The sequence below is a fragment of the Macaca thibetana genome, chromosome 2 (assembly GCF_024542745.1).
Source record: "Macaca thibetana thibetana isolate TM-01 chromosome 2, ASM2454274v1, whole genome shotgun sequence".
Taxonomy (NCBI): domain Eukaryota; kingdom Metazoa; phylum Chordata; class Mammalia; order Primates; family Cercopithecidae; genus Macaca; species Macaca thibetana.
In genome coordinates this window covers 99,117,633-99,138,079 of record NC_065579.1, presented here as the reverse complement: position 1 = coordinate 99,138,079, position 20,447 = coordinate 99,117,633, and the positions used below count along the sequence as shown (strand labels likewise).

Here is a 20,447-nt window from a genome sequence, read left to right as displayed (position 1 = left end):
AATGTCCATAGGGGCTTTAGAAAGCTCAGACAGAATCCTGGAAATCTAGACCGTCTGAGAAAGATCTGATAAGGCTCTAAGCTCTCACCTCTAGCTGACCTTGAGGCTCTGCCCAAGCAAGAAGTGAAGGCAGAATTATAAATTGCCTGCCAGAGCAATGAAATGTACCCCAACTTGTACACAGAGTCCCTTGCCAAAGGCTAGGAGTCTTAATGATTCAAGGAATTTAAAGCAATATCCATCCAATCATTAGCTGACCATTCAGCAAACTGAGCAGAGAATTCAGTGGTCATGGACAAGAAAGATTACAGACTTTCTGGAATTACATCACAGAAGTCATTAAACAAATAGCAACAACAAAAGCAACCCTGGGACGGGGGACAGGATCTGATTTCTAGAGTTGCCATATTATGTTTTTTAAAATGTCCAATTTTTAACCAAAAATTACAAAACATACAAAGTATAGGCCATATATGGCGGTGCGGGGGTTGGAGGGGAGGAACATGGAAACAGTCAATAAAAACTGTCCCTAAGGAAGCCCTGACATTGAACCTACTAGACAAAGACTTTAAATTAGTTATTTTAAATATATTCAAAGAACTAAAAAAAGGCGTGAGAACAAATGGCTTGCCAAATACAGAATATCGAGAGAGATTAAAATTATTTTTTAAAAAGAACCAAATATAAATTCTGGAGTTGAAAAGTACAATAATAGCAGATTAGAGCTTGCAGGAAAATCAGCAAACTTGAAGACCGGTCATAAGATTATCTAGTCTGAGAGACAGAAAGGAAAAACAATGAGGAAAAGAGAATAGAGCCTCAGAGACCTGAGGGACACCATCAAGTGTAGCAGTTGACAGATACCACTGGTCTCCCTCTCTATCATATCCCTCCCTCTCTGAACTTCTGTCACCCTGCCAAAAAAAAAACAAAAAACAAAAAAAAAAAACTCCTGACCTAATTGCTTTTAATCAAGTTTGCTCATTTTCAACACAACCCTGAGGATAAGATTTTATCTCAGATATAGCAGCTGTAAGACAGGAATTTCTGAGCTTGGTTACAAAGCTCTCCATCCACATCCACTCTGAACACAAAGAGACATCAAAGTGGAGATCTCCAGTTTGTCCTGAGCTGCCTTGGTAGCCATCACTTGCCCCATTTATATGGAAGAAATATTTATTGCAGGCCTACCTTGTGCAAGGTTTTATGCAAGCTCACAATCAACCCAGGGGTCCAAACTGACCTGCTTGTAACTGTACTGCAATGGAGGGTGGGAAAAGCCCCAGTTGCATGGGTACCATCTGCCATCCCATAGCACAGCAAATTACTCCCTCATCTATGAGTCCTTATGATTTCCTGCCTTCCTCTTAATCACATCCCATCTTCAGTTTGCCCCTGTCTGGACTCTTGCACCCTTTGAGGATGCTGTATGGAGTTGTCTTCCTTTCCTTACCACGTGGTACAGGAACCACAGCCAATGGGCCACAGGGGAAATACAAATCTGTAAGATTGAGGCACATCAAGAACAGAGGCAGCGTATTGGCCTGTGGATAGTAGAGATTGCAAAGGAGACAGTTCAGGTGGGGAAAGCATAAGCAGAGGTTTGGCCAGGGGTGAAAGTAGCCAGCCTTTTCAGGGAACAGCAGGCAGCATGACTAGGGGATGAACTTGAGCTCAGGAAGGGAGCCAGAGGCCAGCTCTGCAGGGGCCAGAAAGCCAGGCTGAGAAGATGTCTAATCTCCTGGGCACTGGGGAGCACGGACAGTCTTAGCAAGGTGAATGAGCTGGTCAAACAATGCAAAGGCCTCAATTAGGATTTGTGTTTTTTTGTTGTTTGTTTGTTTGAGACAGGGTCTTGTTCTGTCACCCAGGCTGGAGTGCAGTGGCATGGTCATAGCTCACTGCAACCTCAACCTCCCTGGCTCAAGCAGTCCTCCCACCTTAGCCTCCTGAGTAGCTGGGACCAAAGGCACATGCCACCATACCCGGCTAATTTTTTTTTTTTTTTTTGGTAGGGACAGGGTTTCACCATGTTGCCCAGGCCCACCCCCAATCTTGAGTATTTTCATGGTCTGAGTGACTCAGGGGCTGAGTTAGAAGGAGCCCTGTGATGCTGGCCACCTTCTGGATACTTGTACTCGTAGGTGATATCTCTCCGCTTGTCTTGGCCCACTGCCTTGGTGCTGATGTTTTTCCCGATGCTTGTGGTCTCCATTGAAATTATGTGTAACTCCTCCTGCCCATTCACCGTCTTCACCAACCAGATGAACCTGTCACCATTCACTTCTGAGAAGATGAATCTGGTGTCATAGACAATAAAGATGTCACCTTTGCGGATGGCGGTCAGTGGCGATGGCCCACAGCAGAAGACACCTGAGGGGAAGCCAGAGGTGGTCACTCTCAGTAAGATTCCCCAGCCCACCCAACCTGGACCCAGTGGCAGTAATGATTCCCAAACTCAAACAGGACTGGCAAGCAAACTTTGCCCAAGAAGCATCTGGGTGCTCATTTCCTAGGCTGTCCTAACTATTCTGAAAAGAGGGGCATATCTCAGCTTTGACTTGAAGAGTATCAGAAATCCTCCGTCCCAGTAATAGGAAGTCACACTGCCTATTAAACTCATCCCAGCACATCAGTCCCCAGTAGAGCACAGAGATACACAATCTGGGTCTGATTCCTGGCATCACGCCTTGGAGCTATGTGATCTTGTGCAAGTCATTTCAGCTCTCTGTGGCTCCATTTCCTAGAAAACTAAGAATAAAAACTGCACTTACTTCCTAAGGCTATTGCAAAGATTAAATTAAATAATCCAGGCAAAGTACTTAGCCCTGTGCCTAAAACAAATGCAAGCTGTTGCTTATGGATCTGGGCTAATAAGAAAATTTCCATTCTAAGAGCTGTCTTTTTATTTATTTTTTTTTTTTAAGAGCTGTCTTTTTATTTCTAGCATGGGGATAGAGAGTTCCCCTTATTAGTCATTGACAACTTAGTGAGAATTAGTCTCTTGGTTGATAGTTCCTCAGTAGTAGCTTTGGTTTTTACACACCCTTGTATTCTGGGCATTGGGTTTCTGCTTCTGTTATTTTATTTAATCCTCAACACACAGGCTCCTCCCCCTTGCCTCTTTAAGGCAGCCAAACCTGTGAAGTCAGTGTATTGGAGGACTAGGACTCAGGATAACTGGTCTCCTAATCTAATACTGGTTCTTCTCCTAAGTTGTTGACTAACCTTGGGCATCCCCACCCTCCCTCTCTGGCCTTATCTATAAAGTGAGCAGGTTAGGTGGGCTTTTAAGGCCTCTTTTCTGGCCAGGGAACAGGGCTTCCTCTGCCTCTCAGGCAGATAGTGGCACTGGGGTACTCACTGCCTGGTTGCCATGGCTACTGTCCCACCTCAGCAAATGCTACTTAGACTCCCTGGACGGAAAGAGCCCTCAACATTGCCCTGCTGAGAATCTTCCTGCAGAGTATAGGGGGATATGGGCATATCACCTGCTCCTCCCACCTCTGGGGGCCACCTCCCACCACCCTCACCCCCTATTATAAGGGCAATGCCTTTTCTTTGGAGAAACATGGAGGCTGTTTTCACTTTTAACAGCACTTTTTGCCTCAGGGCCATGTGGGCTCACACTGCAGCTGGAGGAATCAGGAGTCCCACACTGAGGGGTGTGAGGCCTGCAAAGTATGTTTAAATTTTAACCTGAATGCCTTTGGGGATCTGCATGCTCATGTCTCTAGGTCCCCATCTTCCCAAGTAGACAGCCCTGTTCACTCTGTGGCTCTGTGGGCAGATGAATTTGCTATCCTTGGGATGAGGTTCACAGCCAAACTATGACTTATTCCTAGAAGAACCTTGAGAGACATCTACTTCAGGGGCTGCAGGAGTGAGGCAGAGGTGTCAGGGAGGGGCTGGCTGGTCCCTGAGCACACTTCAGCTGGAGCAGTTCTACTTTACATTACGAGGTGGCACACAAAGTTTCCTTCTGAGCAGTCGGACTGCTTTTTTCCAAAAAAAAAAAAAAGTTTGAGGCTGGCTGAGGTGGTTCACACCTGTAATCCCAGCACTTTGGGAGGCTGAAGCAGGCAGATCACCTGAAGTCAGGAGGTTGAGACAAGCCTGGCCAACATGGTGAAACCCCATCTCTACTAAAAATACAAAAAATTAGTCAGGCATGGCGGCAGGTACCTGTAATCCCAGCTACTCAGGAGGCTGCGGCAGGAGGATCACTTGAACCCAGGAGGCAGAGGTTGCAGTGAGCCAAGATTGCACCATTGCACTCCAGCCTGGGCAACAAGAGTGAAACTCCATCTCTAAATAAATAAATAAGTAAAGGCCGGGCACGGTGGCTCACACCTGTAATCCCAACACTTTGGGAGGCCAAGGCAGGTGGATCACCTGAGGTCAGGAGATCGAGACCAGCCTGACCAATATGGTAAAGCCTGTCTCTACTAAAAATTAAAAAATTAGCCAGGCATGGTGGCGTGCACCTGTAATCCCAGCTACTCAGGAAACTGGGACAAGAAAATTGCTTAAATCTGGGAGGCAGAGGTTGCAGTGAACCGAGATTGTACCACTGCGCTCCAGCCTGGGCAACAGAGTGAGATTCTGTCTCCAAATAAATAAATGAATAATTTTAAAAAATTTGAGAACTATTGAGCTAATCTATTTTCCCTTTACTGGGCTGACTTTGTCTTTAGTACTAGGACTCACAATTTAAAATAAAGATAACTTGATTCCACAGATTTTCCAAGTGACCTCAGACCAAACCCGTGCCTGTTTCCCCAGCTGTACAAAGACACCCTCCCTCCCCTGGCAAGGTCCTTCCAGCTATAAGGGGCCACTGTCTTACCCAGGAGTTGGTAACCCATAACCAATTGAGATAAGCATCCCCATTATGTCTGACTTGGGCTGAATCCGGGTCCAGCCTCGTGGATCTGTGTGACCTCAGGCAACTCACTTCACCTCCCTGAGCCTCAGTTTCTTCATTTGTAAAATGAGGATAGTAACAACCTACTTTGAAAGGTTAGTTGTGAGTAAAATGGATCATGTTGGTACTGAACATGGCACGCAGTAGGGAACCCTTAAATGCTACCATCTCATTGCTCTTAACAGTATTGTCATTGGCATTACTTCATAAAAATAGCCAGCAAACTGAAGCCCCTGCTCAGTGGGAATAGCAGGAAGGACTGAGCATGCTTTTTGTGTTGGGAAATTTGTATTAAAACTTTCCCCACCTGCTTGGCTGCGTACCCAAGACCCACAGAACCCAGGGCCATGTAAGGAGAGCATCACGGATGCCCAGCGCCTTCCTGCCACCCACTCACCCTGGCTGCGCTCCTGCGGCGTTGCATCCACAGCCTGCCAGCCGTCATAGCCCTTGGGCAGATCCGGTCGCTTCATCCAGGCATCCGTCCACACGTGGAAATTCCTGCCACAAATTGGGAACGGGCCCCACCCCAGACCACCCACAAACCTAGTTAGAGATAAACACGCCAAAATTGCCAGAGACATCTTCATCACCAGGGAACCACTGAAGTTGTTCTCAGGGGTTTGGGAACCTTTGTCAACACTGGCAAGGAAGGGGCCACCGCTGAGTCCCACCTGCCTCTCAGAAAGCCTCCCAGGGCACAGAGCTGTGTGCAGTGGGCAGGGCTGGAGGAACCTCATGAGACCCTCACCGTGCCTATGGATCTCAAAGAACCTGGGAGTCTTCACCATTAGAGGTGGTGAACTCAAGGCAGAACTAAATCTTATCTGTCTTGACATCTGCAGTGTTTGAAACATAACAGATACCTAATAAACTTTTCCTGAACGAATGGGTGAAATGCACTAGGCTGTGCAGTCACAGCCTAGTAAATATTACAACTGTTATTTCATTCATTCAATGAATGTATTCAATTTGCTGGGATTCTGATTTGGTGGATCAGCAACTTTGTAACTGGCCAGTCTCTGAATTCTCATATTAAATCTTGCTATTTTTAAGTTGGTGCTCTTGGTTTTCTAGCTAGAAAATTAACAGTCGTTTCTCACTATCCACAGGGGATTGGTTCCAGGACCCCTGAGTATACCCAAATCCATACACACTCAAGTCCTGCAGTTGGCCCTGTGGAACGTGTATATAGGAAAAGTCAGATCTCAGTATAGGCAGGTTTCACATCCCACAAATACACCTGTACTCAGTTGAAAAAATCTGCCTATGAGTGAACCTGCACAGTTCAAACCCATGCTGTTCAAGGGTCAACTGTATATCATCTACAAATAATACTGGTTAGTGCCTCCTTTCCAAAAGTTCCAAGTCTTCCTGTTTTTTCTTGTCTTGGTACATGAACTAGAACGTCTCAGCAGTATTTAAATAAAATCTGTAAGGCTCCAACTTCAACTGAAATGCCTCGGGAATTTGTAATCATGCCCTGACCTTCCCACCCCGTCTACTCCCTCTGCAACTTCTCATTCTCCCTTTTCTATCTTGTGGTCACTTTTAGCTTGCAAGGGGCCCATGTGCTCTGGATCAGAGAACAAAGGACATAAGCTTCATGCTGGCCAGTGGGTACCGGTTACGTCAAAAGTTCTCAAACAGTGGTATATATCAGATCTCCTGGGCCAAGTGCTAACATGAACTTCAGATTCCTGGCCCTTCCCCTGTAGAGGCAAAAGCTCCAGTACAGGAATCTGCATTTGTTGTTGTTGTTGTTGGGAGGGAGTCTAGCTCTGTCACCAGGCTGGAGTGCAATGGCGCGATCTCGGCTCACTGCAACCTCTACCTCCCAGGTTCAAGTGATTCTCCTGCCTTAGCCTACCAAGTAGTTGGGATTACAGGCACGCACCACCAGGCCCAGATAATTTTTGTATTTTTAGTACAGATGGGGTTTCACCATATTGGCCAGGATGGTCTCGATCTCCTGACCTCGTGATCCACCCACTTCGGCCTCCCAAAGTGCTGGGATTACAGGCATGCGCCACCGTGCCCGGCCAGGAATCTGCATTTTAAAACAATCACCCCCAGGTGATTCCAGCACAGATTGTCCAAGGCCAAATGTTGAAAAATATTGAATTTCAGGAGCAGTGAGCATTGGCCTACAACTTGAATCAGTCTCTGAGGGAGGTTAAAGGGGTCCCACAGCTCAGCAGAATCTCTGGGCTGGGAGGTCCTGGAGACTGGGCTTGGGCTAGAAATCTCCTGGGATGCCAGGCATGGTGGCTTGCACTTGGAATCACAGCTACCTGGGAGGCTAAGGCAGGAGGACTGCTTGACACCAGTTCAAGACCAGAAGGGGCAACCTAGCAAGAGACCCTGTTTCTAAAAAGAAAAAAAGGAAGTTCCTGGGAGGAGACAGGGCAGGTTGAGAAGGAGGAACCTACCAGACAGAGTCGCGGCTCATATTGGTGATTTTCTCGCCATTCTCATTCACATAGGTGTCCACCGTGAGGTTCTTTTCAGTGTCATGAGCTGAATCAAAGGCTGTCACGCTGCGTGCTGGGATGCCCAGCGCTCTCAGCACTGAAATGATCCAAAGTGCGGTGGTTGGCAACTGTGGGGGCTGGGAGTCCCTCCCATGGTACCTCTCCTCTCAGCCCCTGCATCTCTCACTTACCTGTAGTCAGGATCCCAGCGAATACCCAGCACTGGCCAAAACGCACAGCCTGCTTCGTGCTGTAGTACTGCTGCAGGATTGGGGCGCTGCCTGTCCACTTGTATGGGGCTGTGCCATCTTGGTAGTCCCCAGTCCAGTTCCCAACGAGCACGCCTTGGCCTTTCTCAAAGTTTATCTGCCACACACATAGGGGTGGGGTCAGTGTCCACTCCTCAGAAGAACACGGTGCTGCCAGCCCAGCTTGGCCACCCAGCCCCCAAAGTGGACACCTCACAATGTCTCAGAGCACTTGGAGGACACGGGCTATCCAGAACAGGCAGGGTGCCAAGAAGGGCCAAGGAGCATGTCAGTTGTGTGAGTGACCAGGGAGGATGCTCACTGCTCTGTGCCTCAGTTTCCTCCCTTGTAAAATGATGATCATTACGACACCTACATTTAGGTTGGTTTTGTTTGTGTTTTGAGAGAGGATCTTGCTCTGTAGCCCAGGCTGGAGTACAGTGGTGTGAGCTCGGCTCACTGCAGCCTCAACTTCCTGGGCTCAGGTGATCCTCCTGCCTCAGCCACCCAGGTAACTGGGACTACAGGCGCACGCCACCACACTTGGCTAATTTTTGTAGTTTTTCGTAGAGACGGGGTTTCACCATTTTGGCCAGGTTGGTCTCAAACTCCTGAGCTCAAGCAATCCAACTGTCTCAGCCTCCCAAAGTGCTGGGATTATAGGCGTGAGTCACTATGCCCAGTCCCTTTAGGTTGTTTTGAGGATGACCTGAGTTAAGTCTGTGCCTGTTTTGGCATCTTCCATTTTTAAATTGTCAGTGGCCTGCACCTCTCTTAACCCCTGAGGAGCCCTGGCTGGACGATCCTTTCCACCTTATTAAAACCAGAGAGAGGACAAAGCTTGTGAGTTCACCTTTGAAAGCACTTAACGGAATCTCTAAAGAAGGTTGTAGAGGCAGGTGCAGAGGAGCCCTCCGAAAACATGAAAAGTGACACAGTCACAAATCTTTGATCTGGTGGTGGCCTGACTTTGACCACATCCACCCATCCCCTCCTGGCCTGCACACTAACATCCTTTGCAAACCCCGTTATGCCTTGTGAAAAGCACAATTACAGCGCCTCATGTTTCCCAGCATGTTAAAGATGTCCATTTGTTAAACTAAAACCCTTATAGTATGCCACAATTTCTGAATCCTGTTTGGGGGTTTGTTCAGTTTTAATTTACAAGAAGTTTCTGGCCGGGCGCGGTGGCTCAAGCCTGTAATCCCAGCACTTTGGGAGGCCGAGACGGGCGGATCACGAGGTCAGGAGATCGAGACCATCCTGGCTAAAACGGTGAAACCCCGTCTCTACTAAAAATTACAAAAAAAAAAAAAAAACTAGCCGGGCGAGGTGGCGGGCGCCTGTAGTCCCAGCTACTCGGGAGGCTGAGGCGGGTGAATGGCGTGAACCCGGGAGGCGGAGCTTGCAGTGAGCTGAGATCCGGCCACTGCACTCCATCCTGGGCGACAGAGCAAGACTCCGTCTCAAAAAAAAAAAAAAAAAAAAAAAAAAAAAAAAAAAAAAAATTTACAAGAAGTCTCAAACAACGGTGTGGCCTGGGCCTCTCATGACCTCTCAGGTCCTGTGGCTGGACAAGCCTCTTCATTCATCAAAATCAGAGAGAGAGCAGAGGCCACCCCCAGACTCCAGAGTGGTCAGACGGAATGAAAACAGATGAAAGAGAGACAGGCAAGGGTCCTAGGCAAAGCAGGAAACACACCTCCTATCTTAACTGTCACCCAGCCACTGATCTGGTCCAGCTTCTGCGTCCTCCTGCGAAATTGAGTGGCCCCAGCCTGTCAGCGCCTGCTAGACCCAAGCCGTCTATAGAGCAATGTAAGGGAGGGAGGAGATAGGGAAAGAAGGGGAGTGACGCTGAGCCCAAAGGACATCAGTACTTTCAAAACTCCTGATGCATGAAGCTCTACCCCCTGCGGAACAAAGCACATTCCTATGCCCAGGTGTGGTAGGCAGTCACCGAGATGGCCCCCAGTAATCCCCTTTCCTAGACCCAGCGACTCACTTCTGACCAACAGAATGCAGCAAAAGTGATGGCTGTCACTTCTGAAATGAGGTGACAAAGGCTGTGTCTTCCAGCCTGGGCGCCCCCCTCTTACTTGCTCACTCTGATGGAAGCTGGCTGCCGTGCTGTGAGCTGCCCTGAGCTGAGGCTGCTCACAGCCAGGTGAGTGAGCCTGGAAGTAGGTCCTCCCCCAGAGATCTTGAGCCAGAACATTCAGCTAAACCACATCTGGATTCCTGACCCACAGACATGGGAGATAATGGATGTTTGTTGTTTCAGCCACAGTGTCTTGGGGTAACTTGTTACTTAGCAATGGATAATGAATGCACTCACTGCCCTGCCGAGGTTCCCTGCCTGGTGTGGGAGTCGTCTTTTAGGCGGCCCTGCCAGAAGCTCTGCCTGCTAGTCAGAAATTCACAGATCCGGGAGGCCCATGGATAGCCACGAACTTCTAGGAGTTAAGGGGCAACCTTTATAGGGAACCTGGAATGGGGAGGGTCTCTGAAGCGGGCTGGGGTTCTCAGACTCCTGAGCATGGAAGCTAATCTGCAGTAACCTAATTTTGGAAGTGACTCCTGGAATACCTTGGAGTTCTGAATTGCCCATGCTTGCCTCCCAGCCTGAGGAGGTGGCTGGGAGGGCATTAGGAAGGAGCACTGCACCAGGAGTCAGCAGAACTGGCTCAACCACCACTTCACTGTGCAGTCTTTGGCCAACTGCCCCTTCTCCCCTGGCTGGTTTCCTCATCATTGAAACAAGCAGTGGCTTAGCCCATTGCTTCCCAAACCCCAACACTCGTAAGAATGACCTGGGAATAGGCTACTCATGGGCCCAAAGCGTGTCAGACCTTGGGCTGGGCACTGTTGTGTGTTATTGAGACCCCATAATCACCCAAAAGATGAGATAACAGAAGCCCAGAGAGGTTTAGAATCTTGTCCAGAGTCACAGAGCTTGAAAGGAGAAGCAGCCAGGTATGTGCAAGTCCACCTGCACCACTGAGAACTAGAGCCCCTCATGGCAAGTTCTGCCTGCTAATGACTTGGTCTCCTTTACTTGTTCTCTCTCAGTGTCCAGCCTGGCCACCTGCTGGCCCCTGGGCTAGAGAATGAACATACCAGCATGGGGGTGAGGGGGGAAGAGCAGGCATGGTGGACTCCTGTGCCCAAGAGGGTCAGTGTGAGGGCCCCCGGTAATCCTACCAGCCCCTAGGGTGCAGGGGAACAGGAGCCCCAGCATTTATGAGGCAAACCACGTGCAACAGGCACAGGCTCACAGTCATTCTGCAAGGAGGGCATTTCAAGGGCCCCTACTTAAGATCCGTCTGTCACAGCAGTTCAGCTCACAGACTCTCCTGGAGATGAACATATATCTGCCTGCCTCCCACAGATGGCAAGAGCAGCCATTTGACTGAACTCAGTGGACCTTTGGAGAGAGGTCCTCATTGGTATTGGGAGATCCCTGGGAGTTCCAAGGTCTGTGATCAAAACTATTTGCATAATAATCCCAAGGTAATATTTGCCTTCTTCACTCTCATTCTCTCCTAAGTGTACAAAGGATGAAAAATTGTGGTTTCAGATTCCACATTGCAACAAACTTTAAGAAACTGCCACTTATGGAGCTTCAGGAATATTCCTGCCCCGGCCCCGCTTTTTTTTTTTTTTTTTTTTTTTGAGATGGAGTCTTGCTCTGTCACCCAGGCTGGAGTACAGTGGCATGGTCTTGGCTCACTGCAACCTCTGCCTCCCGGGTTTAAGTGAGTCTCCTGCCTCAGCCTCCCCAGTAGCTGGGACCACAGGTGTGTGCCACCACACTGGGCTAACTTTTTGTATTTTTAGTAGAGAAGGGGTTTCATCGTGTTAGCCAGGATAGTCTTGATCTCCTGACCTCATGATCTGCCTGCCTTGGCCTCCCAAAGTGCTGGGATTACAGGCATAAGCCACCACGCCCAGCTGGCCTCTGCCTTTTTAAATCTACATATCTGTGTGAGGCCAGATGTTCATATATTCCAACTGAAACAACGAACGCAGAAGCAGATACGAAATCCCAGCTGACTCCTAGCAAGCCAGACATTAAAGAGATTTGCAAAAATGGAAAACAATGCCACTCTTCTCACTACATATTTTATGCTTTGAAAAACATATGTTTTTAAAAGTAAAAATACATTATTAATGTTAACTTGTAATGGAATTATTCTTTTAGAATAAATAGTTTTAAACTTTTCAGTTTTAATTTCTAATACAGTAAATATTGGTAAATATAAACCATATAAACACAACTTATTTGGGGTCCTCAATAATTTTTAAATGTGCAAAGGGGTCTTGAGACCAAAATATTTGAGAACTGCTACTCTGAACAAACTGACTTCCAAGAGGCCAGGCGGAATAGAGTGACCAACCATCCTGCTCGCCCAAGGCTGAGAGGTTTCCTGGAACACAGTATTCTCAGTGCTAAAGCCAGAAAAGTCCCAAGTGAACTGGACCAGTTTGCTCACCCAACTGGAGCCCAGCTTGCAGGTAGAAAGAGAACCTTCTGTATTATCATTTTGCAGATGGGGAAACTGAGGCTCAGACAGGTGAAGCCATTTACACCTAAGATCGGCCCATAAGTGGCAGGGCTGGGGTTCAGACTCAGATCTGACTTGAAAACCTGCACTCAGAACAGATTTCAGCAATGTCTATTTCTTAATAGTTTTGAACAGTTGACTGGCCATAGCACTGTGGTGTACTTCAAAGAGCTTCCAGTCTAGCCCGGGAAAAACAGAAAACGGCTGAGCAATCGGCAAGTACAGGACAGCATCAGCCCAGGCTTTCCACACCTACCATAGCAGACATGGCCCTGCACACCAGCACAGGATCCCTCCTATCTGTGGGCTTGAGGGAGCTCTCTGTCAGCAGGGAAATGCAGCAGTCCAGGACATTTTTCTCAAACTATTTCGGGAAATGAAGAAAGAGGCAGTTAAGACTTTGCCCTGCGTCAGAAACTTAACACATACCACCTAATTTGCATGTCACAGCCACCCTGTAGCGTAACCCATCTCCCCTGCCTACAGTCTCATAAAAAAGTCCACCACAGCATTGAAAACTAGAAACCATTTAAATGTCCTGCCACAGGGCAATAGTTAAGTAAGTTTATAGAGCTATAGCATGCAGCCACTAAAAGGAAGTACAAGTTTTTAATACCATGGGGAAATTCCTTTGTAATCAAGTTAAATAAACGAAACAGGCTGGGCATGGTGGCTCACGCCTGTAATCCCAACACTTTGGGAGGCTGATGCAGGTGGATCACCTGAGGTCGGGAGCTCAAGACCAGCCTGACCAACATGGAGAAACTCTGTCTCTACTAAAAATACAAAATTAGCCGGGCATGGGGGTGCGTGCCTGTAATCCCAGTTACTCGGGAAGCTGAGGCAGGAGAATTGCTTGAACCCATGAGGCGGAAGTTGCGGTGAGCCAAGATAGCGCCATTGCACTCCAGCCTGGGCAACAAGAGCAAAACTCTGTCTCAAAAAAATAATAATAATAAAAATAAATAAATAATGAAACAGGCTACGAAGTTGTGCACAAATAGCATTACAACTATGTAAGCCTTAGTAATAGATAAAAGAATAAAATACACTAAAACGTTAAGTCGTTATCACTGAGGGAGGAAGTTATGAATAATTTTATTTTCTTTCCACATTTCTGTATTTCCTAAGTCTTTTGTGATAAGCACATTACTTTTGAAATTCTATTTACTGTAAGCCACTTTATCAAGATATCATTTATATCCCATAAAATCTGCTATCTAAACTGGATGATTCAATAGCTGTGATTATCTGTAAATATCTGTATATTTACAGAGTTGAAGTACATATGTTACTTTTGTAACCTGAGGGGAAAAACTACCAAAATAAAAGGAATAGACCATAATGTTTATGTTCCAGAAGGAGTCTGGGGGAGTTTTGTGGTTACAATTCTTTGAGGTTCTTTCTATTTTTATTTAATTTTTTATTTTTTTGAGAGAGGGTCTTGTTCTGTTGCCCACGCTACAGGACAGTGGCACAATCACCGCTCACTGAAGACTTAGCCTTCTGGACTCAAGTGATCCACCCACCTCCCTCTCCAACTGCAGTCCCCCTCCCCGCAGCTCTGCCTGGGACTACAGGCATGCAGCACCATGCCCAGCTAATTTGTTTATTTTTTGTAGAGACCAGGTATCCCTGTGTTGCCCATGCTGGCCTAGAACTCCTGGCCTCAAGCCAGCCTCCCACCTTGGCCTCCCAAAGTGCTGAGATTACAGATGCGAGCCTCCATACCCAGTCACTCTTTGGGCTTCTTAAAATCACCCCTTGATTTTCTATTTTTCTTTTTTGTTTGCTTGTTTGAGATGGAGTCTCACTCTGTCACCCAAGCTGGAGTGCAATGGTGTGATCTCGGCTCTCTGCAACCTCCATCTCCTGGGTTCAAGTGATTCTCCTGCCTCAGCCTCTCAAGTAGCTGGGATTACAGGTACATGCCACGACGCCAGGCTAATTTTTTGTATTTTTAGCAGAGACGGGGTTTCACCGTGTTAACCAGGATGGTCTCGATCTCCGGACCTCGTGATATGCCTGCTTCGGCCTCCCAACGTGCAGGGATTGTAGGTGTGAGCCACCACGCCCCGCCCACCCCTTGATTTTCTAAGAGGGGAAACCCCCTAGGTAGGATTCAGGTGATTCCTTCTTCCCTATCCCTCCTGTGGTTCATTTGACTGTTTCCTTGCCAGCTACTCCCTCCCATTTCATTTCCCTCTGGTCCTCATGTGTAAGGATAGGATGCTGAGGGCCTTCTAGGAATGAGTGAGGGTGGAGAGGGCACGCAGGGCGCACCTTGCACAGAGCACACAGCATGAGCCTCGCCAGCTCAGAGTCCCTCCTCCCTTGTCCCTGCTTCCGCCCTGTCCTAGGTGTCCAGACCCCGGGGAAGAGGAGAAATTCAGGCAGCTGTGAAATGCCTGGCATTTCCCAGGAGCTTGTTGTTGCCAAATCTGAGGGGAGGGGAGGTGGGAAGCATCTGGTGTCTGACGTCCTCACACCCCAGCTTCTCCTGCCTCATGGCTGCACGAAGGCATTGGCCCTCCACTCAGCAGAGGCCTCCACACAAGTCTCTGAAAAACTCTCCCTCTCGTTTAAAAGCTCTTTGTCAACACCAACATTCTAATTGTAACAGGGCTTCCTTGTAACAGTGCTTGGTTCTTCGGTAAATACACTGGGAGGCAGGGGATGGGAGAGAGCCATGTGGGGTGGGAGAGAGCCTTGTGGCATGGGAGAGAGCCATGGGGGGTGGGAGAGAGCCGTGTGGCATGGGAGAGAGCCATGAGGGGTGGGAGAGAGCCGTGTGGCGGGGGTGGTGTGTGGGAGAGAGCCGTGGTGGGGGGTGGGAGAGAGCTGTGGGGGGGTGGGAGAGAGCCGTGGGGGTTGGGAGAGAGCCATGGGGGGTGGGAGAGAGCTATGTGGCGGGGGTGGTGTGTGGGAGAGAGCCGTGGGGGGTGGGAGAGAGCCGTGGGGGGTGCGAGAGAGCTATGTGGCGGGGGTGGTGTGTGGGAGAGAGCCGTGGGGGGTGGGAGAGAGCCGTGGGGGGTGGGAGAGAGCTATGTGGCGGGGGTGGTGTGTGGGAGAGAGCCGTGGGGGGTGGGAGAGAGCCGTGGGGGGTGGGAGAGAGCCATGGGGGTGGGAGAGAGCTGTGGGGGTTGGGAGAGAGCCATGGGGGGTGGGAGAGAGCCATGTGGCGGGGGTGGTGTGTGGGAGAGAGCCATGGGGGGTGGGAGAGAGCCGTGGGGGGTAGGAGAGAGCCTTGGGGTGGGTGAGAAAGGCCATGGGTGGTCCTCGTGGGAGGGCTTCTGCCCAGGACTCCACCCCATCTGTGCAGCCTAGGCAGGTCACCCCTCTCTGGCCAAGTTTCACCTGTATGAGGCTGGCGTTTGACCTGAGATTCACAACCCTTTCTCCAGAACCTTTACTGGCTACTACCCAACCAAAAGGGTGGTCTAACAGATGGGGCCTGGTCCAGCCACAGGACGGCAAATCATTACCTGACCAAAGTTCCAGGGTTTGTATTTGATACTTCTGGCAGCCCCCACGTAATGGCAGCCTGTGTCGTTGAGGATGTACTCTTTGCGCTCGTCCTCGTCAGGCATGAAAACCGTGTCCTCTGAAGCAAGACCACACATCCACAGAGGTTACAGTCTGCCCTGGGACAGGGGCAGGCTTGCCACTGGGGACTGTCTGTGCTGAGGGAGCTTTAAGGTCTTTGTGAGGAGCTTGGAACACCCAATGTTGGGGGGAGGGAGGTGAGCAGGAGGGAAAGTATCCAAAAGAACTTCCTGAGCCAGCTGTAGGGGGGTTCCCCTGGGAAAATCTGGAGCAATTTAAGCATGAGTTAAGAAAAGGATGAATCATAAACCACTGAAAAGTAAGAGAGAGTCCATGAGTCCATACAGATGGTAGAGAGAGAGAGGTAGATGGGGGTGAAGGGAGGGCTCTGCCTACAGCAAATGCCAGGGGCTAGCAGGTAAACATGGTAGAGAGCTGGCCTTGGAAAATCACTGTGCAACCATCACAGAGAAGAATGGTTGAAGCAAGAACCATCAGTGGATGCTAAATCTAGGGGTGGAGAATTTTGATAAGGATCAGGATGTTTGGACGGTCTTTAATGTGTCCACATTACAAAGAAAAAGATAGTAATTATATAGCAGAAAAACTGGACAACACCTTGACCAAATGATCACATTTAACATTCCCAATGAGGGGCACGCAGACATTGTGTGCCTCCAGATATGATTTTCCAAGAAGGACATATCGTTTACATAATATCCAGCAAGGACTGCGTAACCTGAATCTAAAGATGATGAATCATCAGACCCAAACGACGAATGATCTGTTAAAAAGGGGGACTTCTAGTCCTCAAAAATATGTCAAAAAGACAAAGACTAAGAAATTGTTCCAGATTAAAGGAGGTAAAGAAACATAACTGTATGTAAAATGTGACTCTAGACTGGATCTTGTACTGGAGAGAAAACAATGTTATAAAGAACATGATAAAATCAAGTGACTGGCTGGGCACGGTGCCTCATGCCTATAATCCCAGCATTTTGGGAGGCCAAGGCCGGTGGATCACCTGAGGTCAGGAGTTTGAGACCAGCCTGGCCAACATGGCAAAACCCCGTCTTTACTAAAAATACAAAAATTAGCTGGGTGTAGTGGCGCGTGTCTGTAATCCCAGCTACTTGGGAGGCTGAGGCAGGAGAATTGCTTGAACCCAGGAGGCAGAGGCTACAGTGAGCCAAGATCGTGCCATTGCACTCCAGCCTGGGCGACGAGAGCGAAATTCCATCTCAAAAAAAAAAAAAATTTTTTTTTAAAGTGACCAAACTGTTATATAGATAGTAGATAAAAGTGTTATGCTAATGCTTATTTTTTTAAATTATTTATTTATTTATTTGAGACAGAGTCTTGCTCTGTCTCCCAGGCTGGAGTGCAATGGCGCGATCTCAGCTCACTATAACCTCCACCTCCTGGGTTCAAGTGATTCTCCTGCCTCAGCCTCCCAAGCAGCAGGGATTACAGGCACGCACCACCATGCCCAGCTAATTTTTTGTGTTTTTAGTAGAAACAGGGTTTCACCATGTTAGCCAGGATGGTCTTGATCTCCGGACCCTGTGATCCGCCCACCTTGGCCTCCCAAAGTGCTGGGATTACAGGCGTGAGCCACCACGCCCGGCCTTTTTTTTTTTTCCTTTTATGAGAGAGAGTCTCCCTCTGTTGCCCAGGCTGGAGTGCAGTGGCACAATCTCGGCTCACTGCAAGTTCTGCCTCCCGGGTTCACGCCATTCTCCTGCCTCAGCCTCCTGAGTAGCTGAGAATACAGGTGCCTGCCACCACGCCCAGCTAATTTTTCTTTGTATTTGTAGTAGAGATGGGGTTTCACCGTGTTTGCCAGGATGGTCTCAATCTCCCGACCTTGTGATCTGCCCACCTCGCCTCCCAAAGTGCTGAGATTACAGGCATGAGCCACCATGCCTGGCTGCTAACACTTAATTTACTGAAGTTGATAACTGTACTGTGGTTATATGAGAGAACAGCCCTGTTCTTATGGAATACACATCAAAGGGTTTAGGGGTTGTAAAAAACCAACTTATATGTAACTTACTCTCAAATGGTTCAAAAATAAAAAGCATGTGTGTGTGTAGAGGAGGGAGGGAGTGAAAATGATTAAGCAAATGGAGAAAAATATTAACAACAGGTGAGCCTGGATAAAGGGTATAGGTTGTTCATTACATCATTTTTGCCACTTTTCTGTGAGATCAAAATCATTTCCAAATACAAAGGTTAAAAAAAGAGCTCCTTGGCTTCTAGCATGGGCGCCTGATGGCTTTTGATTTCAAAAAGGCCCCAGGAGGGAGGGCAGGTATGGAAAGGGTTGACATAGAATGTGCCACATTTGAGGCTACAAGATGTCCAGCACCCTCTGGAGAGAAGCCAGTGCTGGCAATGGCAGAAGTAGCCTCGAGTGCCATTTACATAAAGGCTCCAGTGTAGCCACAGGAAAAAATGAGCTGGGTACATGTGGGAGTGGAAAGAAGAGAACAGAACTAAGGGAGCAGAAGGGAGGAGCCAACCACAGTTCAGGTCCTGACCTGTAGTTGGCAAGAAAGAAGTCCTTGGTGGCCCCTCCCCACCCCCACCAAGGCAGCCTCTGTACAGTGGTGAAGGCAGAAGCCAGCTGGGGCAGGGCAAGGCATTGGGGAGAAGTGGAAACGGGGAATAAGGACCTCCATTCTAAGGGGCCTGGTCACAAAGAAAACGCTCCAATGGTGTCCGCAATCTGTTCCTGGGTCACGTCCCTTTAATTAGTTTACAAGTACCTTGAGAGCAAACAAAAGCTCATAGACTATGCATTGCACATAGCAGGTTTTGCCAGGGGCACCTGCCACGCCCCAGCAGACCTGAGATTCACAGTACCTTTACACCATGGGTTGCAGAGAAGGTATAGGATGTTTTCTTCAGACTTAAGGATGTGTTTTCCAGTTTTCACATGTAGTTGGTACTTGCCCAGGATGGCATTGGGGGTGCTGGTGATAGCCACTGTGACCTGAGCAAACCACAAAATAAGGTGGACATCTCCCCCTCTGGCCAGATCCCAAATCCTACAAATGCTTCCCAGAAGAATCCATCAGTCCTAACAACTCATCCCATCTGGAACCAGCCCGGAGACAAGGAATGGTCAGGACCCTGGACAGCCAGGAGCGTCCCTGCAAGGGCAGGATGCATGAGAAAGAAAAGCAGCCTCATACAGCATGAAGTTTTGGCACGTCTTGCAAGAGCCCTAGACAGACTGGGCATTTTCACCTCCCTGAGATTCACTCCCTTCACCACAGCCTGGAGGTGATACTATCTCCAGGTTGTTGGGAAGATGCTGTGGATAAAACACACTTAAGGTGCTGACATGGTTGGCTCTGTGTCTCCACTCGAATCTCGTCTTGAATTGTAATCCCCATAATTCCCACATGTTGAGTGAGGGACCTGGTGGGAGGTGATTGAATCATGGGGGCAGTTTCCCCTCTGCTGTTCTCGTGATAGTCAGTGAGTTCTCATGAGATCTGATGGTTTTATAAGGCAGTTTCCCCTGCTCTTTCTCACTCTCTCTCACCTGCTACCACGTAAAATGTGCCTGCTTCCCCTTCAGCCATGATTGTAAGTTTCCTGAGGACTCCCCAGCCATGTGGAACTGTGAATCAATTAAACTTCTTTCCTTTATAAATTACCCAGTCTCGGGTATTCTTTAGAGTAGTAGAGTAGGACAAGAATGGACTAATACATGTGCCTAGCCCAGTGCCTGGAACTCCGGGGAAAGGTTAAATGTCAACTGTCTTTTGCAGCAAAAAAAACCCCCAAAAAACACATTTCTCTTGGAATACAGGCAGCCAGAGTCCCAGAGGGCCATTGGTCCAAGGGCGTCCAGGCCTCTATCCAGTCTTTTAGGATAAATAATAGCTGGAGAGATAATTAGGATACATCAATATTGCTGTAGCCACAATGGTACCAAGAATAATAATTCTCATCCTTGTCACAAAACATTTCCATTTGTGGTCCAAGATCCTCCCATGAGATGCTTATTATTATAACTCATAGGAGCAATAGGCTCTCAGTTCAAATCCCAGCTCTACTCTCCCCCGCTTTTTTGTGAGACAGAGTCTTTCTCTGTCACCCAGGCTGGAGTGCAATTGGCTTCTAGCATGGGCACCTGATGGCTTTTGATTTCAGGAAGGCCCCAGGAGAAAGGGCAGGTGTGGAAAAGGGTTGACATAGAATGTGCCACATTTGAGGCGGCAAGAAGATGTCCAGCACCCTCTGGAGAGAAGCTGGTGCTGGTGATGGCAGAAGTAGCCTTGAGTGCCATTGCAGCATTGAACTCCTGGGGTCAAGTGATTCTCCCACCTAAGCCTCCCAACTAGCTGGTACTACAGGTGCCTGCCACCACTCCCAGCTAATTTTTTTTTTTAGTAGAGATGGGGTAGCCCTATGTTGCCCAGGCTGGCCAGCTCTACCTCTTACTGGCTATATGACCTTGGCTGGTTACTTAACCTCTCCTGTGCCTCAGTTTTCTGGTTTAAAAATTTGGAATGATAACAGGCCCCCTTCTTTGTGGGAGCATTGTAAAAATTAAATGAGCTAATATATATAAATGTTTAATTGTCATTATTTTGCTGGTGGGGAAACTGAGGTTCACAGAGGTTGCCCAAGAGGTGGAGCTGGGATCAAACTCAGTATGCTACAA

General features: G+C 48.3%; 2 protein-coding genes across 4 annotated transcripts in view; one reads left to right on the top strand and one right to left on the bottom strand.

The window, feature by feature from the left end:
• The window catches only part of KIAA1143 (KIAA1143 ortholog), a 940,736-nt gene that overhangs the window by 767,061 nt on the left and 153,228 nt on the right, over nucleotides 1-20,447 (top strand). The gene's annotated exons all lie outside the window — the stretch shown is intronic.
• The window catches only part of TGM4 (transglutaminase 4), a 41,201-nt gene that overhangs the window by 5,736 nt on the left and 15,018 nt on the right, over nucleotides 1-20,447 (bottom strand). The window contains exons 4-10 of the mRNA XM_050780509.1: nucleotides 18,632-18,761; nucleotides 15,703-15,821; nucleotides 12,474-12,581; nucleotides 7,593-7,767; nucleotides 7,360-7,498; nucleotides 5,325-5,428; nucleotides 2,122-2,373 (exon numbers count right to left, since the gene is read on the bottom strand). Of these exons, the coding sequence (XP_050636466.1) occupies nucleotides 2,122-2,373; nucleotides 5,325-5,428; nucleotides 7,360-7,498; nucleotides 7,593-7,767; nucleotides 12,474-12,581; nucleotides 15,703-15,821; nucleotides 18,632-18,761 (1,027 nt within the window). The remainder of the gene's footprint in view (nucleotides 1-2,121; nucleotides 2,374-5,324; nucleotides 5,429-7,359; nucleotides 7,499-7,592; nucleotides 7,768-12,473; nucleotides 12,582-15,702; nucleotides 15,822-18,631; nucleotides 18,762-20,447) is intronic.